This window comes from Epinephelus moara, chromosome 20, assembly GCF_006386435.1.
Source record: "Epinephelus moara isolate mb chromosome 20, YSFRI_EMoa_1.0, whole genome shotgun sequence".
NCBI classification, from domain to species: domain Eukaryota; kingdom Metazoa; phylum Chordata; class Actinopteri; order Perciformes; family Serranidae; genus Epinephelus; species Epinephelus moara.
This window is the reverse complement of record NC_065525.1, coordinates 36,734,403-36,756,055: the sequence shown is the minus strand read 5'-3', so window position 1 is coordinate 36,756,055 and position 21,653 is coordinate 36,734,403. Positions and strand designations below refer to the sequence as shown.

General features: G+C 42.7%; 1 protein-coding gene across 2 annotated transcripts in view; it reads right to left on the bottom strand.

Moving 5' to 3' along the window:
• Positions 1 to 688: 688 nt before the first annotated feature.
• Positions 689 to 21,653, bottom strand: part of LOC126408061 (transcription intermediary factor 1-alpha-like) — a 39,372-nt gene continuing 18,407 nt past the window's right edge. The window contains exons 2-20 of one of the 2 annotated variants that reach the window (XM_050073419.1): positions 20,493 to 20,930; positions 20,157 to 20,275; positions 18,824 to 18,971; positions 18,097 to 18,229; positions 15,748 to 15,864; positions 15,371 to 15,485; positions 15,014 to 15,160; positions 14,710 to 14,824; positions 11,652 to 12,028; positions 9,366 to 9,395; positions 9,109 to 9,243; positions 8,918 to 9,023; positions 8,777 to 8,834; positions 8,550 to 8,682; positions 7,195 to 7,547; positions 6,803 to 6,938; positions 3,482 to 3,556; positions 2,883 to 3,038; positions 689 to 2,793 (exon numbers count right to left, since the gene is read on the bottom strand). In XM_050073419.1, coding sequence (XP_049929376.1) covers positions 2,554 to 2,793; positions 2,883 to 3,038; positions 3,482 to 3,556; positions 6,803 to 6,938; positions 7,195 to 7,547; positions 8,550 to 8,682; positions 8,777 to 8,834; positions 8,918 to 9,023; positions 9,109 to 9,243; positions 9,366 to 9,395; positions 11,652 to 12,028; positions 14,710 to 14,824; positions 15,014 to 15,160; positions 15,371 to 15,485; positions 15,748 to 15,864; positions 18,097 to 18,229; positions 18,824 to 18,971; positions 20,157 to 20,275; positions 20,493 to 20,799 — 3,000 coding nt within the window. In that variant the 5' untranslated portion in view covers positions 20,800 to 20,930 and the 3' untranslated portion in view covers positions 689 to 2,553. The remainder of the gene's footprint in view (positions 2,794 to 2,882; positions 3,039 to 3,481; positions 3,557 to 6,802; positions 6,939 to 7,194; positions 7,548 to 8,549; positions 8,683 to 8,776; positions 8,835 to 8,917; positions 9,024 to 9,108; positions 9,244 to 9,365; positions 9,396 to 11,651; positions 12,029 to 14,709; positions 14,825 to 15,013; positions 15,161 to 15,370; positions 15,486 to 15,747; positions 15,865 to 18,096; positions 18,230 to 18,823; positions 18,972 to 20,156; positions 20,276 to 20,492; positions 20,931 to 21,653) is intronic. The other variant, XM_050073420.1, reaches the window with a different exon arrangement.

Sequence of the window (21,653 nt, the reverse complement as noted above, 5' to 3'; positions counted from 1 at the left end):
CGCAGGCATACAGGAAAGCCCACAAGTATATGGCAGTTATAAATGGGTAACGGCACTGTTTAAGTGTAGTGTGCGACAAGTCGTGTCTCAATCTCTCCTCAGTCCAGCAGTCTACGTCTCCTACTCTGTTAACAGTCTTTCTATACGACCACATTTTAATGGACCATACCGGTGTTTTGAAAGTTGTACTCCATTAAAATGCATAATATACATTCATGAATGTTATTTAGACTTTCCAGACGGCCACGTGCCTCCATTTATTTCTCTATATAGTGCCACTACCGCAGGCCTGACTTAGGGTAGTGGAGATTTTGCAGTTTTATGTCATGTATCTTCCTTATTTAGAAAACACAGCTGCCTTTTTCAGTATTGAGCTCCCTTTTTTCTAATAAAACCCACTTCAAAACATCCCACTGTGGTGTAAAAATGAGCTTGCAGGGAACTTGTTGGAGGAGGTAATCCATCACAGTGAACATGTCTGCTTTTATTTTTGTCTTTTACTTCACGGTTGGAAAGTAGTGGGGCAATAATTGCACCAGCGATTTAACCCTGACAACAACAAAAGCAGACACAGCAATTGTTGTAATGGATTAGCAGGTTTTCTATTATTTTATTTAAGATTATTGTTGGGTTTTTATTATCTTTTTTTGATAGTGCAGCTGAAGATTGACAGGAAAGGGAGGGGAGATGACGTGCAGGTAAGGGCCGTGAGTCAGACTTGGTACAAAAACACCATTTTCAAATCAAAAACACGACAGCATACCTTGAAAAATGATCTTAAATATTGTATTATATGAAGTAAATCATGCAGAAACACTTTCATAGTCCTGGAAGCATGTTTAAACTGTGCAGTGAGACCTCTAGGTTAGAAGTAGACTGTTGCTATGGCAGCAAAGATATGGTTCCTGCAGACATTTATCAGTCAAGGATGTGGCAACCCCTGCACTCTGTGATGTTACACTTATCACAACAAAGAGCCCCCTTTACTGCTTTCTCTAATCTTATCTTTGCCTCAGCGTAATGTAGGAAAGAGATAATAAGCCTTTAGAAGCCGTACAACGAATAAAGAACGGCCACAATGAGAGTCAGATCAGCGTTGGATTATATACCTAGCTGCCTGGAGCACAGTGAACATCTGAGGGCAACTTCTCATGCCTGCTTTCCAGAAACAACCAGACCTTCACTCCACCTCCGATCTATATTTAGGCTTTAACAAGAAACAGCAGCGTGAGCTGACCTCCCAGCTCCTGAGGTGGAGGAAATTGGAGTGGTCGAGGTCGCATTCAAACAGTGTTAATCTTGTTGTGGGGGTGCGGTACAGTTCCTTTGAAGCTCCACAAAGCTTGTCTTGCCACGTCTGTGTCAATCAGCAGAGGGCCACTAACACAGCCAGGCAGTCAGAGGCCTGCCCCGTGGGGCCCAAAGGACTCGTTCAGTGTTAGTCAACACAACTGTAGACACTTGTTAAAGGAGAAAGTGGCTTTGCTTAGCTCTAACGTTGTAAAGAGGGGAGTAAAACATTTCTTCCAGTGGGACATTAATAGACTCCATTAACATGCATTTATAGGGTGAAGGAGGTTTATAACATTAATCATTTCCCAGAATCATAACTCAGATGTGAGCTATCATGTTTTATTTTACCCTGTAAACACCTGCAAGCTGACTTGCATGCGAGTAGGTTTATGGCTGAATGTCCTGGCTCTTGGATGTTTTAAGAAAACAGCTCACAATGCTGAGTGTGTGGAGAAAATGTTCCTCAACTAAAGTGATCTCAGTAAAAACAGAGTCTCACTTTGCAGTGTGCTTAACTCTTCACAATAAAATCCTAAAGTCTTTTATTAAATAAACACAAATAAATAAAATTGGACATAACATTTAGCTTTACAACATCAGATCTGCAGCTCTGCACTATAAAAGCCTGACAAATGAGCTCAGGCAGAAATATTGTGTAATGATGTGTGACAGTGTAACATCTTAAACAGTCTTGGGTTTTATCAAACAGCTTTGACTGCTTTGATGTTTTTCATTTCACTGGCCTCGAGGGGCCCTGAAACACATCTTATTCCGCATAAGATAGACCACAAACATCAAAGCGGATGATTATCACCCTTCCTCTGATAACTTCTATATTTACACATGGAGCGCTAAACAGGAAAAACACAGCGGACCTGATGACAGCGTCTATAGCTCAGTGTCAATGAATGTATCTACTGAGAGCAGACGTATCAGTTAGTGACAGCGAACTGACAACTTGTACCCTGTAAACACCCAAATGTGCTGCATGTGTGTATTCTTGCAGGAACTGTAGTCGGAATCTTCAAGCTTGTTCAGAGTCAAAACAAATGCAACAGCTGTTTCGCAGTTCAGTCCAGAAAATAGAGCTAATTTGTTGCCCTGCATCATCGTTCGTTGCTTGCTGTACATTTAATCAATAATTATAAAACATTTTTGGTGACCTGAAGGTGACTGTGTGTCTTAAATGTTTGTAATTACATGTAACACACCACATATAAGCTGGTGCTGGCAGTGTTGTCAAGCGATTCATTTGTGCTTTCATACTACTCCCTCCTCTCCACTGGGACATCTCGATGTATCCTGGGAGTCTGAACATGTGCGCTGACGCTTTGCAGGCTGGGAAATATTGTCAAGAGGTGAGAGGAGAGAGTCAGACAGGGTTGTAGGTATCATCTCCAGTTTGATTTCTGGAAAGGTCTGGTCAGGGAAGGTGATCCTCAGGTGCTCCTCAAACAGCTCTTTGAGCTTCCTGCCTGCCATGGCGGCCTCTGTGTCAGCCTGGGGACCAAGAAAAGACAACCAGGTGACATGAGCTGAATTATACTGGGGGGAAAAAGGCTTTCTGCATTTAATTCTCTTCACAATACCTCACTGAGGACTGCATGGCTTCCCAAGACGAGCCTGATGTCTGATACAAACTCTGCAGGGCTCTGATAGCACACACTCTGCTTCGCCTCCAGTCGTTTCTTCACAGCGGAAAGATTCACCGGTCCCTTTACAGTCAGCATGTTATTTGCACATACCTACAGTATTTAGGAAGGGAGAGATAATTAAACAATAAAACGTCATGGGAAGATGTTGAAGTAAAGTCATGATTAATGTCTCATGTACAGTATATAAATTGTGCACTAGAGACGAAGGATTTTCACCCCATTTTGTTATGTGAAGGTTTATAATAAACAGAGGTAATTCTCTGTGCTGCACACAAATATAGAGTTGTAATTACTGTAATTTATAGTTTATAATCTATAATTCTTAATGTTCATCCACTCTGTGTAATAACAAATACAAGGTCTCTGTCAGCAACACAAATCCCTGTGTATTTACAGCACCTGATTAATAATGTTTCTGTATTTACTGACAAATACTGCATATTACACATCATTAAAATTACAGTTACGTTAACTCCATGTGACGTTAATCCTGTGAACTTTTCGCCCGTAGTCAGCTAAGCTTCCAGACTCACCGAGGGGGATGCAGGCCCTTGAAAGTCTGAACTCAGCTCGTTGCAAAACAAGTGCAGCAACAGCCTCTCACACTTCTGCAGGGGGAGAAAAATACATAATACATGTCAGCACATAACTGAGGAATCAAATACAGTTTTCCAATCTTTAGCCTATTGCATCTGCTTACTTACTGAATCAGACACGAGTAGCATATTGGTGAGGTTTGCCTCTCATAACTGGAAACTGATCTGCTTTGTGTCTAACTATAAGTCTTAGCTGTTGTTAAATCACTGCGTCAAGCTGCTAATCAAGAGTTCAGTTGTGTGTGTCTGTTTGTTCGCAGCTAATCTTGCGCACTACTGGATCCATCAGCCTAATATTCTCTGTGCACATTTCTGACTGCGTGCTCTTGTACCTCTTGTGTTAGCGGTGATTCACAACTTTTGAAAACCCTTTTTGTACTAACTTTTATACAGTCACTGAATGCTGCATCTTAAACCCTCTTAAAGGGGAACACCACCTGAATGAAGAATTCTATCATGTTATTTCCATGGCCTAGAAAGTTCAATCAATATTTGTGATTTTTTTGTGAGCTATTCTCTCTTACAGTCAGAAACCAGAGAGGTTATGCAGTATTTATACTTCTGCGCTGTACCTAAGGCGTAGGCTCTGTGTCAACGTAGAGCCTACGCTATACCTTACACCATAGCCTGACATGCACCTCCTCAAAAATGTAACTACATGTCACGGTGACGCAGACCTCCTGTCTATATTTGTAAGCTGAAACCATTTCCCTCGGTGGAAACGAGGCTTTTATTTACTTTAATTTCACAGATAAGAAACAATAAATCGTGAAGACAATAAAGCCTCCACAAAAATAGCATTTTAAGTCTTGTGAATGTTTAATGCTTTTGGGATTTATACTTCAGGATTTATACTTCAGGATTTATCGTGCCTTAAAGGATAACTTCGGTATTTTTCAACCTGGGCCCTATTTCCCCATGTGTATGTGTGCGTATGATTCATAGGTACAACTCGTTTTAAAATTGGTTCAGTATTGAGGGAGGCGGATGCAGCCGGCAGCCGCAAAACGAGCTAAAACAGTAACGGGGGCAAATAGGTCCCGTATAAGTTTGCGCATCAAAAGTGTTTTTTTTTTTCGCCACTCACGTATAAGTTTGCGCATCAAAAGTGTTTTTTTTTTTCGCCACTCACTGGTTCAGATCGCCAGTGCTATCTCTGTAAATAGTGTACTAAGCGTTTCCCTTACCTCTGGACTGTAACGTCATCTCGCGAGAGCTTTGCTTGTTGCCGGAAGAAAACAGAGGAGCCATGCTGAGCGCCGCTGGTTGTCCCGGAGTACAGTTGAGAGTTTTACTGCATCGATTGTAAACAATGGTTCGTGTTTGTGCTTATCCGAATTGCAAGAACAGGATGCCGCACAACACCCCGTACAGCTTCCATAGGCTGCCTTTGTCGGACGGCGAGATGCTGAAGTTGTGGCTAGTTGTGCTACAAATGGATGTTAACACTCCTGTCCAGACACTGCGCCTTGCAGACCATCGGGTCTGCAGTGCTCACTTCTCCCAAGATGACTACTGCCGAAGAAGAGAAGACATCCAATCCCGAAACACCTCTTCCTCAAGAAAACGGCTGTCCCACGAGTAGAGAGAGAGAGCTACAGACACAGTGGAGCAAAGCTCTCGCGAGATGACGTCACACACAGCCCAGAGGTAAGGGAAATGTTTAGTATGCCATTTACAGAGATAGCACTGGTGATCTGAACCGGTCAGTGGCGAAAAAAAAAAAAAACACTTTTGATGCGCAAACTTATACAGGACGCATTTGCCCCCGTTACCGTTTTAGCTCGTTTTGCGGCTCCCGGCTGCATCCGCCTCCCTCAATACTGAACCAGTTTTAAAACGAGTTGTACCTATGAATCATACGCATACATACACATGTGGAAATAGGGCCCAGGTTGAAAAATACCGAAGTTATCCTTTAATATGAGCAGAGGAAATCTCTGCTTGTCGCCAGGCTAATTTACACAATGTAAAATGCCACAGGCTTGTGCTAAAAACATTAGTGTTTTGTCTGTGAATGCTGTGAGTTATAATGGAGCCGATTTGTGTACTTGTGTTTGAAACTGTCGCTATTAAGCCACGTTTAATGTGTGTTTTGAATCAACTAAACTTTACAGCCATTCACAGAAACCCCCGCCGCCGACTAGTGGTTTGGAGGAGTAACTGCAGTATGACACAGAGACACCACCGCACAAGTAAAAATGCTCACACCGGCGTAGGCCACGTTTGTAGTCTACGGTGTAGGGTCTGCTGCACAAGTATAAATCTCCCTTAAGTCTCAAACTTGTGATGTCATAGGGTATTAAGTCTGGATCTGCTCCATAGACAATAAATGGGAGCCTGATTTTGTGAACCCACCGAGTATTTGTTTCTTTTTTTATACCCAAATGAGCTTTATTCTGTTGTAGTGTTCTCAGTTCTGAAACAGAAAACGTTTACTCAGAACATTCCCCTGAGTGCTCTCAGTGTCATCTAGAACACCTTTACCAATTCATCATCTATGGAGCAGCTCCAGATTTTACAACGTATGACATCACAAGTGTGAGTTTTGGCTCTCTAGTTTTTGGATTTGGAGAGAGCTGTTCATGTTGGTATTTTTGGACTGTCATAGGCCACAGGAACGACATATATCAACATGAAAAAATGGGCGTTGTTCCCCTTAAACTGGCCAGGTGGAGCAGCAACTGCTTCAGTTTGGAATCTAGCAGCAACATACGTGGTGGTCATGTGGTGATGTGCTGGCGGATTCTTTTACTAGCATTTCCACTTTGAAATTGGCCTTTAACATTTTTAGTGTTTAGGAATTGTTCCTGTTCAGATTTGCTTGCCAAGGTAAGACATCTGTGGTTTGTATTCATTCCACTACTCCCATGCAAACACTTTGGACACAGCCTGCCCTGCACTCCGTGCTCTCCACCCACATGCCCCCAGACACACCTGGCAAATATCTGCACTCTACAGAGTGTGATGTTGGTTGCTTTTCAAATGCACTGCTTCACACGCCATTGTATGTCTTGTAAATCTGAGATTTTCCTCAATACAATCACTACATCTTATTCTTGTGATACACAATATAGTTGCTGGACAGTAGAAAAAGCGATATGTGTGCTAGACCACCAGTTGAAACAAGGAAAATATGAGTTAGTTGGGCTAACAAGCTCGAAAAGGTTATACTTAAGGATATAGACAGACTTTGAGTACTGTGTTTGCTGTGGATGAAACTACAAACTGGGATCATTTTTAAAAAAGCGTACTGACTCGTTTGTCCACAGGGGGAAATCCTCCTTCAGATCCTGGCTCCTTCTTTACTGCTTTGGCTTCAGGTTTGCTTTCACAGTCGTACTCCATCTCAGGCACTAACAGGTCACGGCAGAAAGAGCAAAACCATTCCCCACTGTAAAGAGACAGCCCAGAGACTCAATGCAAAAGCCACTAAGCAGGAACATACATTAACAAGTACATAATTCTGCTCTCAGATGAAAGCCTCACACCAAAAGGTGAAATAAAACTTGTCAAAAAGAGACTCGTTCTTATTAGCTGAAGGGTTTTCTTTCCACAGAACACCATATTTCTTTGATTCTAGTGCAAACATGAGTTATGGGGTTTCATCTGAGACCATAAATAAATTAATTTCCCCTGTCAAAGCTTGCCTGAGAGATTTGAGGAGAGTGGGAACATGGCACGAAAGGTGAAAAACCTTGGGACACTTATCGCAGCACAGCAGCTCTCCCCCGGTTTGACACACAGCACACAAGGCTTCATTAGAGTCTTCCAGTGGAGCTCGGTGCTGCTCTACCTGCTGCTCTCCTCCCAGTGAACGGATGCCATTTGCAGCATTAGTCTTACTCTGGTCCTGTGGGCTGCTCGGAGGCTGTGAGGGGCTATGGGGTTTGTCGTTTGTGCTTTGAAGAGGGGTAGAGACTTTGTTCCCCTCACCATGGGCACTGATTTGGGGTTGGTCACCTGTGCTGTCGGGGAGGCTGGCTCTTTGGTTGGCTTGTACCTGGAATCCACAGAGAGAAAAACAACTCTGATCAAAGTTAAACCAAAAAGGGGCTTAACTTTGATCCACAGTAATTGCCATCTCCACACAGACAACTTTTCTGTCCAATAAGGGATTATCACTGATACTTCAGGTGCCATCACTTCTGGTTTTACCTCCAAATTAACTCAGCTGTGGGCTTTTTTACAACCTGTCTCACTGCTTATGTTTCTTGTCCTGTTTGATAGATAATATCTGTGTTCCCAGATCTCATTAATTACTGCGGTGAGGCAGTGTTATGGTAACCAAAAGTTGCATTTGTAGCTATTAAAGTTGTAATAACCCGCAATTTTCATTTAAACTCATACTCTGTTTTCTTACAACCCCATCGCCAGAAAAAAAAGTTGCTATTATACATTTCTGCAAACCAGTTAGGTTACATTTGCATGTTTTTATGTGTTGGATATGTTGAAACTTCACGTCTACGCTGTGGTTAACGTGTGGCTAGGTTTAGGCACTAAAGCCACTTGGTTATGGTTAGGAAAAGACCATACTTTTAAATGAAAACAACCACTCCTTGTGGCACTATCCACACTGGAAAAGCAGCAACAGGTCGCCCACGTTTAGTGCCTAAAAAGGCCCCAAAACCACGACACTGACTCACTAAATCATAACCGGTTTTGTTGTTTGCTGGTCTCAAACAGTGGTCTGCAGCTTAGCAGGCATCTTACCTCAGTGACAAGCCATCCATCATCCCCTCCATCTCCTGATGACAGTCAGCTCATATCCATAGTCACTTTAGAAACGCTGATATGATATGTATGAAATGGGCCAGTGGAATGAAGTGGAATAAAGTATAAAGTATTTCTGATGTTTTGTGGTGTGCACAAACGACTGGGCTGTTTTTAAAATTTGCTGTCTTCCAACAGTACTAAGATTTTGCTAAAAGCATCTGCAAGAATCTAGTCTACACTATAAATAGAATAGTCACTGGACTGTATTAATAATCCATTGTCTTCTTACGTAGCTGCCGTCATCATCTGGCTCGTCTTTGATGACAATGATGGGCCCTGGTGACGATCTTCGTCTTTTTTTCACAGCTGAGCCCACTGCTCCGCTCGCCTGGTGTGTTTCTGGAGGTTTCCATGTCACAGTCCTTGGGAGCAAGGCATGAACCAATTAGAGTAAAGCCAAATTCACTGGAGAGACCAATGGCCCAAAGGGACGACTGTACACAGCTGTCGCCTTACCCTGGTTTCTCCTCCTGGGATACAGCAGTGTACCCTAGTGAGTTCTGCTGTCCTTGCACTTGAGAGAAATAAAAATCCTCCATCAAGAATACAGCAATACATACAATGTGCAAATTACAAATTATGATGGTCCAGACATACCATTTCTGTGTAGCAAAGAAGGTGGCAGGCTCTGGGGATAGTTAGGTTTCAGTATATAGATGGGACCACCTGAGTCACTCCTCCTAGTCAGATACGTAGGTTCAATCTGAACACAGTATTGCAAATTGTTTACTACACTGTTAACATAATGTATATAAACAAAACTGACATTATTGGATGGAGTCACTTGCCGTCTGTCGTGATTGAGGTGAACTGACGCCGCCATTGATGGGCAGTGGTGTTATCTGGGTGTACAGAGGTGAGGAGGAAAACACGTCCACAGGTTTGGGTTGGTAGCTGGAGCTGCTTCCCATCCCCCTCAGAGGCTACAAGACAGAGACACAGGAAGATGGATAGAAGTGCTGCAGTCATTTTCATCCTACATTCCTGTCAGCGTCTGTAAGCATGTGATGATGGAGGTGAAGATGAAAGAGTGTGTTTTCATTACCCTGTCACTGGCTGCGTGGGTCGACGCCACCTGGCAACAACCGGAACACAGAGGACTTAACCATCAACAAAACACTCAGAAGTTCCAGGCTGATCCTGCCTAAGAGTTATTTTTGGTTTATTGTAGCTTTAACTTTGCAGGTGCAGCTCATCTTTCTCCTCCTACAAAATTCAAATGCATGTGTCTAATTTAGGTTGGTTCAGATGCACCTAAAGGGACAGTTCACCACAAAATCAAAAGCACAGATATTTCCTTTTACTTGTCGTGCTTTTTTTCCAATCTAGATTGCTTTGGTGTGAGTTCCCGTGCGATGGAGATATAATAAAGTGCCAGACATCTCTACAGCCAATATCTCCAACACTCGGCAACTCACATCAAAACAATCTGGAATCATGAATAGCACTACAGATAAGAGGAGAAACATGTATTTCAGCCAGGAACACTTTATTAAAGAAAACTTTATTTCCATTTGCAGTATTATATTTGGCAGTATGGCTCTGCTCAGGGGCCTCTCTGGCTACAGAGAAGGCCGAAGGTGGAGAAAACACATCTCTCTGCCCTTCCATGCACCTACATGGACAGCCTTAAGGCAAAGAGAGCACACTTGTCTGCCCTTCAATGTGCAAACGAGGAAAGCCTAAGGCGGAAAGAGCACATCTCCCTGCTCTTCTATGCGCCTACATGGAAATCCTATGGCAGGGAGAGCAGCAGCAAAGGCCCCCCAGGAACAGAACAGAGCAGCATCAATGACAAACAGAAATGACATTGATAAGTCAGACACAGCATGAAAAGGAGGAGCTGGGTTGGAGGCGGGTTGCAAAGCAGCTTGCAGAGGAAGCAGCAACAGTAGGCAGGCCAGAGCAGTTTAAATAGGGCACCCTGAATGAGATTCAACAATTTGTTGCATAGAAAGGGATTGTGATCTATCAGCTGACCCCCTTCCATCAATCAGCTGCTCCATCAGCTGATTGGGCTGTTTGAGATCAGCTGATGTAGCTGAGATGTGAGCTGAGCTTGACACTGTGTCCTGCCTGACCTAACCTTATGCTTCATTTTTGATTTTGGGGTGAACTGTCCCTTTAAAGGACCATACCAACATTTTTTTTTAACACATAACACTACACTGCAGTTACACCAATTCACATATACTTACCTTAGTACTGAGCAACCTATTCTCTCCATCAGCCTGTTACTATGAGCCACGAGGTCCAACACTAACACAAAATGTTCAGCCAAAGTCAAAACAGTTTTTGTTATTTTACATGACATTGCATGCTGATAAAATCTAATAAATCTACACCCACACACAGTTTCTGTGTGTTAAACTCTGCTTATTAAGTCACGGACATTTACTGTACTTACTTTAATACCTAAGATTTGAAACCAAGTTTTAAGGGGCTTTATTACTAACCACTCTAGAGAATGCAGTCACTGTTTTTGCAAACCTTCCAGGAAGCCTTTGGTTTTCATTTATTTCACAACAGTATGAAATGAACTTGCCTCATCATGTCAGCTCTTCTATTTATCAAGATTAAATGAACACTCTGAGGTAATTTTTTCACATTAATCTGCTCTTACAGTTGCACTACGGCATAACAATAAAATAACTCGAGACAAAATAACAGCAGACAGGCTCTACAGTTAAAATTATAGACTTGTCAGTTATCCTTAAATATCTTTAAGTTGATTGCACCATAGTGACGTATAAAGAAAAACAACTAAAGCACCCAGAACACAATCTAAAAACCTACTACATCTTGATCTAATATGTACTCAGCACTATCATGACACAATCTGCAGTAAAACACACAACACACTGTTATATTTCTTTCCAACTGAGAACATTCAAGAGTTCATTATGCAGCTATAACAGCTTGTTCACATCAGTGTGACACAACGTAAGTGTGCACTTCACACGCCAGTATTGTCCTGCGTACAAGCCTATACTTCAGAGCTGGAACCAAAACACCCCGTGAACTAGACTAAACAACTTGGATGACGAGATAATATCAAGCCTTTTCTTATGGAATCTTGGGCCCGTTCTCTGTCACATGTTGGCTGCTGTCGCACTGCAGATTTAGCTGTTTTATTTTATGACTTTGAGTCATAAGCGCGTCCAAGACTAAAATCCATCTTGACAAGGAAAGACATAAATTGCCCAGGATGTGAAGGCTGTCAGCTCTATTTAGGACAATACCATCCTCTGTCAGTGCTCGTTAAGAGGGGTTGTCAGTCAAACGGACACGAGCGACACATGCACACTCACACACAGAGGCGTGCACCAACCTGGGGCGTAAACCCAGGGCTCGGTAGGCTGCTAGTTGGGCTGACGTGGTTGGCAGGAGGCACCATAAACCTGCGGCCTGGTTGGGGAAGCATAGTGTGGGAGGGAGAGCCTCCTTGCAGAGGCCCTGGAATGGTTCGCTGTAGCCGGACGCTCTGGTACCACGTCCAGGGTGGAGGAGGTGGTTGGGGCTGCCAGTTGGCCTGCGGGTTGAGCTTGTCCACCTGCATCTGGAGCTGAGCCAGAGTACTATGGGGTGCTCCCAGGGCAAAGCTGTGGGGTGAGCCTGAGGGGCCCTGCCCAGGGTGGGAGAGCTGATGAGGGATACCCTGAAAACCGCCCAGCTGGTGGCCTGGTACACTCTCCACCACTAAAGAGCCTGAGGGAACATACACACAGAGACAGGAGGAGCATAACAATTAGGGATGAAAATATAATCTTCTGCAGAAAACTGTGGAAAGAGAAAGTTTGTGCAGTTATGTGGAAACTTTGGGGGCTATAGAGGGGGAAAACCAATTAGGGACACAACTACGGCTTTTATCAGTTATGTCATTGGTTATATTTCAATTAATCTGTTAAAATGGGTTTAGTGATATGAAAAAAATGTCCCTCACAAGTTCCCAGAGCCCAGTGGCATGTATTCAATTGGCTTGTTTTTACATTCCAAAACCCAAAGATATTTAATTTACGATGATATAAAATCCAATCTTAACCACTCGCTATTCCATTTTGATGCTGTCCAGACAGTGCAACTATTGAATCATCGAGTTCTAACGTCAAACAGGAAACTCTCAAGTGACAGATAATCATGACAAAAGGCATGTGACAGCTTTATGCAAGGTTTGTCATATTAACATAATCTGCCACTATCTTTGTTGTTATGCTTGTTTTATAAGCAACCCAATCACCAGAATCAATGTTGGCATTGTATGTTTCTGCAAATGATACATTTGTGCATTATTATGTAGCAGATACGTTAAAACCTTATATTTTAACAATGCTGCGGTTAATGACTGGTTAGGTTTAAACACACAAAAGATGTGTGGAAAAGATCATGTTTTTGGCTTAAAACAACTGCTTTTCGTGGCACTATCCCCTGTGGAAACACAGTGATGTCTCGGTAAAAAACAACAGCTTGTTGTGGCACAATCAAGACTGGAAATGCAGCAATGTCTCGGTGAAAACAATCACTGTTCATGGCGCTATCCGCTATACTAATGTCTTAGTATAAAACAGCCGCTTTTTGTGGATCTGTCCCCAGTAAAAACACTGCGATGTCTTGCTAAAAAACAATCACTTTTGTGACATTATCCCAGGTGAAAACACAGCAATGGCTTGGTAAAATGAACTGCTTTTGGTGGCACTATCCAAGCTGGAAATGCAGTAATGTCTTCGTAAAAAACAACCACTTTCACAGCACTCTCCTGGGTGGAAACGCAGCTATGTCTCAATAAAAACCAATTGGTTTTGGTGGCACATTCACAGGTGGAAACACATCAATATCTCTGTAAAAAAACAACAGCTTTTGGTGGCACAATCAAGACTAAAAAAGGAAGCAATTTTTGTGGCACTATCCCCAATGGTTTCACAGCAATAGGTCATTAAAAACCAACCACACTTAGTGCCTAAAAAGCCACTGAAAACACAGCAATGAAACAGCTGGGTCACAACAACCATGTTGGCGAATATGTGGGAATAGAGAGGCAAACCACACACATATTTTTCAGGAATGTACAAGCTACACCAATTCTGGGAAATGGTGAATGTTACAAAGAAATTCTTAAGAGATTCTGGGATATTACTGCAAAGTCACTTACCTTGGGAATATAAATGATTGTGTCATGGATTATGATAAATATGTGGCCAAGATATTCCTGATAACTAGCATTAAGGCAATAACAAGGAATTGGCACAAGACTAAATCCCCTGATATAGAACAATGGATGAAATTATAGGAGATGTGTGCTATGCTTTGTGCTTTTAGTTAGTAAACAGGAGAAACAGATGATTTATGACAGTGGAAAAAACATCTGGACTAACTAATAAATAAACATTCTTTAAAAATTGGACATTTGTAACCATGACTGTTCTACTTTTTACACTTTTTGCTCAGTTTTTCTCTTCACCTTTTTGATTGTGGAAAGATTGTTGTAAGTTGTTCTAAATGATACTTATGGTTGTATGCTAAATAAATATTCATTTATTTCCTGTAACCGCTTATCCTGTTGGGGGTCACAGGGGCAGCTGACATTGGGTGAGAGGCAGGGTACACCCTGGACAGGTCACCAGACTTTCACAGAGCTGACACATAGAGACAGACAACCATTCACCAATTAACCTGCGTGTCTTTGGACTGTGGGAGGAAGCGGGAGTACTCCGAGAAAACCCACGCTGACATGGGAGGACATGCAAACTCCGCACAGGGGGGCTCCCCCACCCTAGGCTTGAACCAGGAACCCTCTTGCTGTGAGGCAACAATGCTAACCACTGCGCCACTGTGCCACCAGTAGATAAACATTTAAGTAGGAAAAAAAAAACACAGCAATGACTGGCTTACAAAACAACCAGTGCTGTTTGTTGGTCTCAAACAGTGGTCTGCAGCTTGACAGGTGTCTCACCTAGATATCACATTATCAATCATCCCCTGTTTTACTTGACTTCAGGGAACATTATGATGCGTTTGAAACATGAAAATGTAACACATTTGTGGTTTGCAGAAACATACAATGCAGACATTTTCTTCTGGCTATTTGGCACGTATTTGAAAATGCTTTTCAACAGTAGCGAGCTTTAGTTAAACGTATCTACAGAAATACCAATCAATAATATGATCAGTGTGGCTTTTATTGTGTGGTTAGAGATTGTGTAGCAGTTAACCAGTTCAACAACACTCTTAAAGTCATCCAGTAATACAGTACAGTAAAATTTGGTTGAGGTTTAAAGCTCTCAAAAACTACAAAAACAGAAAACTCACAATGAAAACAGTGCCCTGACCAAGAGAAATGTATTCTGGGGATTCTGGATAAGCTTCCATAACAGAGACATTTGTTCATGTCTTACCCAGATCAACATTTGAGGCCCAGTAAGAGGATCGACTCTGGAAGCGTACAGTGCTCTGTGGTATGAACGAGGTACTACATTTTGCCCTCAGGAGGTTTCCAATCTGAAACAGAATCTGCAACAGAAGGGATGTTATTAATAATTTTTAGAGGAGGACGCCTGTGTGTTACAAAAGGCATATGTTCCCACTTCATCACGTCCAAGATAGACCACGCTCCTAACTGGCTTTCAGAGCTGAGGTTCATGTTGGGGGAAAAAACAGGACTGTGATGAGATAGTGGATAAATGATCAGACAGGCCTCACCAAACGTTTACAGTACAAGAGGGCCGTGCCCCCATTCCTGGCTGTGGCCCATTTGGTGAAGTTGATGACATGATCCAGGTGTCTGGATAGATAGCCGATGTCCTCCTGTTGTTTTCGCAGGACAGTCTCGTGATCCTTTGTTACAGCCTGGAAAACATGAATAAGTGAACATCTGCAGTGTTCAAACAGCTCGAGGGTATGCGCTCTGGGCCTCGGGGTAAGACAGTCAACGGAGTTTGCATGCAAGTAATGTTCCTCTGGAAACAACACCACAGCAATCTACAGGTCTGCAGCATGCAGCTCATAAACAACACAGTTTTATGATATTTGTGATATATTTAGAAGCTTTTCTCATACCTCTAGTTGATTAACTAGCATCTTGCCCTTCTTGTTTATCTCCAGGATCAAACTGCAGATGGATTTCTTTATTTCATTATGAACAGACGTGCGGTTCTGATCAACCTGAACAAGTCTGAAAAACATAATTACACACAACCATCAATAAGCTTTCAAATTTGACCAATTCTATGCAAAGCAAACACACTTTACAAACATCTTTTTATTACTGGAATCGTGCATTCCTTTATCCTTAAACAGTTGTTCTTGTTCATAAAATTCAGAGGTCATGGGGAAGAACAAAATGGCTCACAGTTCTGTAAACCATGAGTGCGTTCAACTTTTGTTTAAATTCTGCACACTTGACATATATAATCGTGTGGTGTTGTAATACATACCCACTGTTTATGGAGTTAGACACCTCTTCGATCAGTTTCTGTTTCTCCTGCAGCTGATGGGTCATGCTCTCCATGTGCTGTTTGTGGTTTCTATAAGCATCTTCAAGGAACTGGTAGCTAATCCAATAAGAACATATTACGTCAGTGGGTACAATACTGACAGTGAACGTGCCTCTTCAACTTGGATATGAGGACGATGTGATTTACAGCAGCAAGCCTAAGACTAACAATGGTTCAGTGACACTGATAGCGGCTAGCTGCTAACAATGCTAACAGCATGAACAGTGCAAAAAACGGTAAAGCAAGGTTTATGCTTCTGCGCACCTATGACGCAGAGGGCTTTGCAGAGGCGTTGCGTCCCTCTGCGACCAACAGAGATGCAACGTGCACCTCCAAAAAATTGTAACCCCGCGTCAAGGCAAGGCAGACCCAACGCAGACCGCAAGAGCTATGATTGGTCCTTCAAACTACATCATTTCCGTCATTCTGCAAGGTTTCACTTCCTGCTGCATTACCACAAAACTGCCTCGAGCCATTCAATGGGCACAGACCATCGGCACAGTCGCCCCTCTCTTCGTTGTCGTCGTAACATTTGTAATAAGCGCATTTGTTGTTCAATGTCAATCATTTCGAGCTTCAGCAACAGTCTTTCTCTCTTGGTCGCCATCTTTACTTTGACTAGAGCCAAGCCGGAAGATAAAACAAACAATGAACGAGCAACGACCATAGATGTCACAGAGTCTAGGTAGGTATATAAAAAAACACAGTGCCCCCAAGGGCTTTGGCGGGGAATTGCATAGCGACAGAGACCAATAGGACGCAGAACTGTGATAGGCACACAGCAACTGTGTGCACGTTGCGTCAAGTGTACGCAGAAGCATAAAGAAACTTTCATGGTACTGACAGAGCTAACGGTGTGAGCCCTAAAGGGTAGGCGCTTCACTTCTGCAACAACACTGCCCTAATTAGGAATGGACAATATTGGATTTTTTGCCGATATCAGGTATGCCGGACAACTTATTTGGTCAATAACCGATACCTATTTATCCCGTTTTTTCCCTACCTAATTTTAGTGATTGTCAAGTTTCTTCTGTAGCGGAATCAACATCATATTATGCATGCATTCTCTTATTGTGATGGCCAACCAGCAGATGGAGACATGAAATACAATACTTTTCAATGTACCGACGACATGCCGATATTATCGTGCATCCCTAGTTTCAATACCAGTGTTACACACACAGGATTTAGATGCACTGACAGGCACGTGCAGCCAGACCGTCTACCACAACAACGAAACGAGGAGCTCTGATTTCAAAACACACAGAGGTAGTGTGACTTAATTTTATGCTCAGAACACCTTTCCACCACTATATCTTCATGTAACAGGCTCAACTATACAGCAGTAATATGTGTAACAAATTCAAATGTGCATTTGTGATATCAAGTATTATAATTACACAAAATTTGGGGGTACCTCCCCTATAAAGGTGTGTCTCCTGCCTTACCTCTCCCCTTTTTGCATAGGAGAGGTAAGTGGCATTGCTCTTGTAGTAATTTCCATGTTTTAGTGCTGTTACGCTATGTTTAGAAGTTCATTTTTTAGCCTATCCCACCTATAAAGGGGTTTCTCCCACCTTACCTCTCCCCTTTTTGCATGGGAGAGGTAAGTGGCATTGCTCTTGTAATAATTTCCATGTTTTAGTGCTGTTAAGCTATGTTTAGAAGTTAATTTTTTAGTCTATCCCACCTATAAAGGGGTGTCTCCTGCCTTACCTCTCCCCTTTTGCTGTTGGACTCCATGGGAGAGGTAAGTGACATTGCTCTCGTAGTAATTTCTGTGTTTTAGCGCTGTTAAACTGAAGTTTTTTTAGCCTAAACTTATTGTATAATATGCTAACATATTCCTGTGTCACTTAGTTTGTGCAGGGGCTTGAGTTTATATGGTTGTTATTGTCGGAGGATTTTGTTTTTAACCTCTTCCTGTCAGGTATGTTTTCTGTGTTTTATTGTATTGAATTGAATGTATCATGGCCGCCCTTTTGCTGTTGCACTCCATCGGAGAGGGGCTCAAGTTCATATGGTCATAATTGATGGAGGATTTTGTTTTTATCTCTTGCTGTCAGTTGTCAGGAATAAACGGAGATCACCTCCAGAGATATCCACAGTCTTGGCCTCTTCATATCAACACAATGCAGACAACACTAGAGTCCACGGGTTACATTTACATAGCAAATAGTTGTTTTATGAATGCCCTGAATGTCGTATAGTGCTCCCTTAATTGTAATGTCAAACAAAACTGAACCTTTATATGGCATAGATGTATTATACTATAAATTGTGACTGTACTTGTGGTCCTTGTGCTTCACTAGCTGGCAGTCGCGGCAGGTTAGCAGGTCACAGGTCTCACAGAACAGCTTCAGCGGCTCTTGTTTGTGGATGTCACAGAACATCGGCCTCTGAGCCGACACACCATGGACCTCTGGAAAACAACAAAAGGTTCATCGTCATTCGGCCTTTTCCTCTGTGCAAGTAATTTCTGTTCTTACATGTGACGCCCTTGATAATAACCCTTTGACTTTTGCTTCTTTTCAAACCACACATCTGAAGGTTTTAATTTAATTTGAATCGTGCAGCACTTAATGAGCAATGTGTTCCATTATTTAACTTAGTGTGAAGGTTTCATTTGCTCCAATTACCACAAAATTGCTTTTATTCTGGGTAAGATGAAAAATTTCGGTGTACCATCTGGGCCATTAAAAATATTAAGTTTCACCATTCTTGGTGGATAAGCGTAAAGGTTACTTCAAACAATATTAGTCAAGAATGTAAAATATTGCTGCAGGTGCCAAGGTGATTCGATTTTTGACACACTGAATGCTGGGTCATGTTTAGTGGACTGTCCTTTTTATGCATTTACCCCTAAAAAAAAAAAAAAATCTGTTATAAGTTTAATACAAGAGCCAGAGCAAAGTGTGACATCTGCAGCACTGAGCTTATAATAGCTCTTTTCTTTGTCATGGAAACACCACGAGTAATTCAAAGAACAGAAAACTGAAATCACTGGTGAGAATACCTTGTGATACTTCGGCCTTCTGTCTGATGGTGTGGTCTTTGGTAAATTTGACTCTTTGGTGGGCCTCCACACAGGTGACACAGAGGTACTCGACACAGTCCACACAAAAGCCGGCGGCTTCAGTGTTGTCATCACAGGTCATACAGAGCTGCAGGTAGATGAGACATGCATCAGAGGATGATACATTTTTGGTGGGCAGGTAACATGTTGGAGAGATGCTGGGCCTCATTTGATAGATCCAATCAGCAAAGATAATGTCAGGGTGGGGCTGGCGATACAACAACTATATACGATATATCAATATATTTTCAAGCAAGATATAAATTTAGACAATGTTTATATCAATATAGGGTCAAGTTGTGTTCCATACCAGTGTGCATCTCTCCTCTCTCACACTCTCTGCACAGCTCCACCCCACTCATTCACTCAGAGACACAGAGCTGCTCCTCTGTTTAACCTGTCTGTTAATTGTCGGTCTATATGTTGCATGTGCTACATTAAATTTACTTTTTTAGTACCAGTTTGGACCCCTTTTGTCTTCAGAACTGCCTTTATTCTTTGTGGCATAGATTCAACAAGGTGCTGGAAACATTCCTCAGAGATGTTGGTCCATATTGACATGATGACATCACACAGTTGCTGCAGATTTGTCAGCTGCACATCCATGATGAGAATCTCCCGTTCCACCACATCCCAAAGGTGCTCTATTGGACTGAGGTCTGGTGACTGTGGAGGCCACTGGAGTACAGTGAACTCATTCATGTTCAAGAAACCAGTTTGAGATGATTTGAGCTTTGTGACATGGTGCGTTATCCTGCTGGAAGTAGCCATCAGAAGATGGGTACACTGTGGTCATAAACCATGCTCAGTTGGTACTAAGGGGCCCAAAGTGTGCCAAGAAAATATCCCCCACACCATTACACCACCACCACCAGCCTGAACNTAGCTGACAGGAGTGGCACCTGGTGTGGTCTTCTGCTGCTGTACGGTCTGAACTTCAGCAGGTCGTCTTCACCATGTCTACATGCCTATATGCATGAAGTTGCTGCCACATGATTGGCTGATTATCCATTTGCATTAACAAGCATTTGAACAGGTGTACCTAATAGTGTATATCCGCCTGTCAATACCTAGACATGAATTTTTGTCCATATGACCCAGCCCTATGTCAGAGTAAATGAAAGACATATTGAAGTACCGACACCTGTGAAGTGAAAAGAACCTCAGTTTTCCCACTTCAAATCCTCTCTTGCTCATCATGTAGGAATATAACAGCCCTGACTCAAACTAGTAGCAACGCTGCCCCCATATGGTTATGCATTTTGTCACTAACCTGCACCGTCCTCTCCACTGTGCTGCTGGGAGCTTCAACTGAGTCCTTCACAAAGGCATTCTCCATCACATCTACCTCCATGCACTCCTGCCTGCACACCGGACAGCGGATCACATTCACTGAAATCAAACAGAGTCACACATGTGGGTCAAAATCAGCAACACTGGCCATGCATGTGCTTTTATTGATGACATAACTGACACATGACACCAGATATTGATAGTCTGATGTATGCACTCAAGCCCGGCAGCTTTACAGAGCCACACTGATTGCATGCAGGGAGGGTGATACCCTTTAATCGATCCATGGTCATTGTTTGTAAACAAAGTGACTCACGTGGTTTGCTCGCGCTCTCAACCTGGGAGTTTGGCGGCTCTGCCATGGCCAGATTCCTGGATGGTGAAGGTAAGCATTTCTTGCAGAAAGAGTGCAGACACGGCAGAAGTTTGGGCTCTCGGCTGTGAAAGTTCAGGTGGCAAACGGGGCAGGTGTCCAGGTAATTCCGGCCGGTCACACCGGACTTTTCCTCCTGCACTTGCTTGCTCTCCGCTTCGTTCCCAACGACGATGGCAGCAGCGGCAGCGGCGGCAGCAGCAGCAGCAGCAGCATCCCCCGGCTCCTGCTTCTCTGTGCGTCCGTCCATTTGCTCCACTTTTATCCTCCGAGGCTGTTTCTCTCTGTGTTTACGAGATGTAGGATATCCACACAGGTGAGGTCATTCTCCTCCGACATTTCGCATCTTCTCAAACCTCAGTCCGTGTTTCACACACAGAGCTGCTCACACAGAAACAAATCAGATAACATGGTTGTAAAACGACAGAATACCGAGCGGAGCACAAACCTGTAACCCCACAGATAAATACACAATAGCTCCGTGTGACTGTGTCGTGCTGCAGATGTTGTGAGATGAGATGTAAGATGTTGCTCAAATTGCACCGCACGCGCTCGTTGCGGCACGAGAGGGGTGGGGTCAAACTGCGCGCGCTCTTACAAGAGGGACAGTGTGTGAGTGATGGAGGACAAACTCCACCCGCCACAGGCTGAGGTTAGTAGGATGGTACTCTTAAAGTAAGTGCGTTACTAAACAGTTACCTTTTTATCAAATATATATGAATATATAGTTAATTAGACTGATTCTGCGTTGCATTTGTGTTGGCGTTACTTTTCTTCGTGTCACATCCATCTGACCTGAAAACCAAGCCAGTTTTGAACCTACATGGCATCACCCTAGCCAACCAAAACGTGTATGTGCACAGAGAATCATTAATTTTAAACGTTTCCATTCTTTAGGGGCCGCAAATTAATAGATTCATTATTTCTTAATGAAAATAATGATTTCAAATCAAATCAACTTTATTTATATGGCACTTTTCATACAACAGTAACACAAAGTGCCTCACAGAGGTTAAAAACAACAAAGATCCAAAACAGAAAACAAAAAGAAAAGAGAAAACCCAACCCTCCCACTCCACATAGAGATACGTAAATATACATATA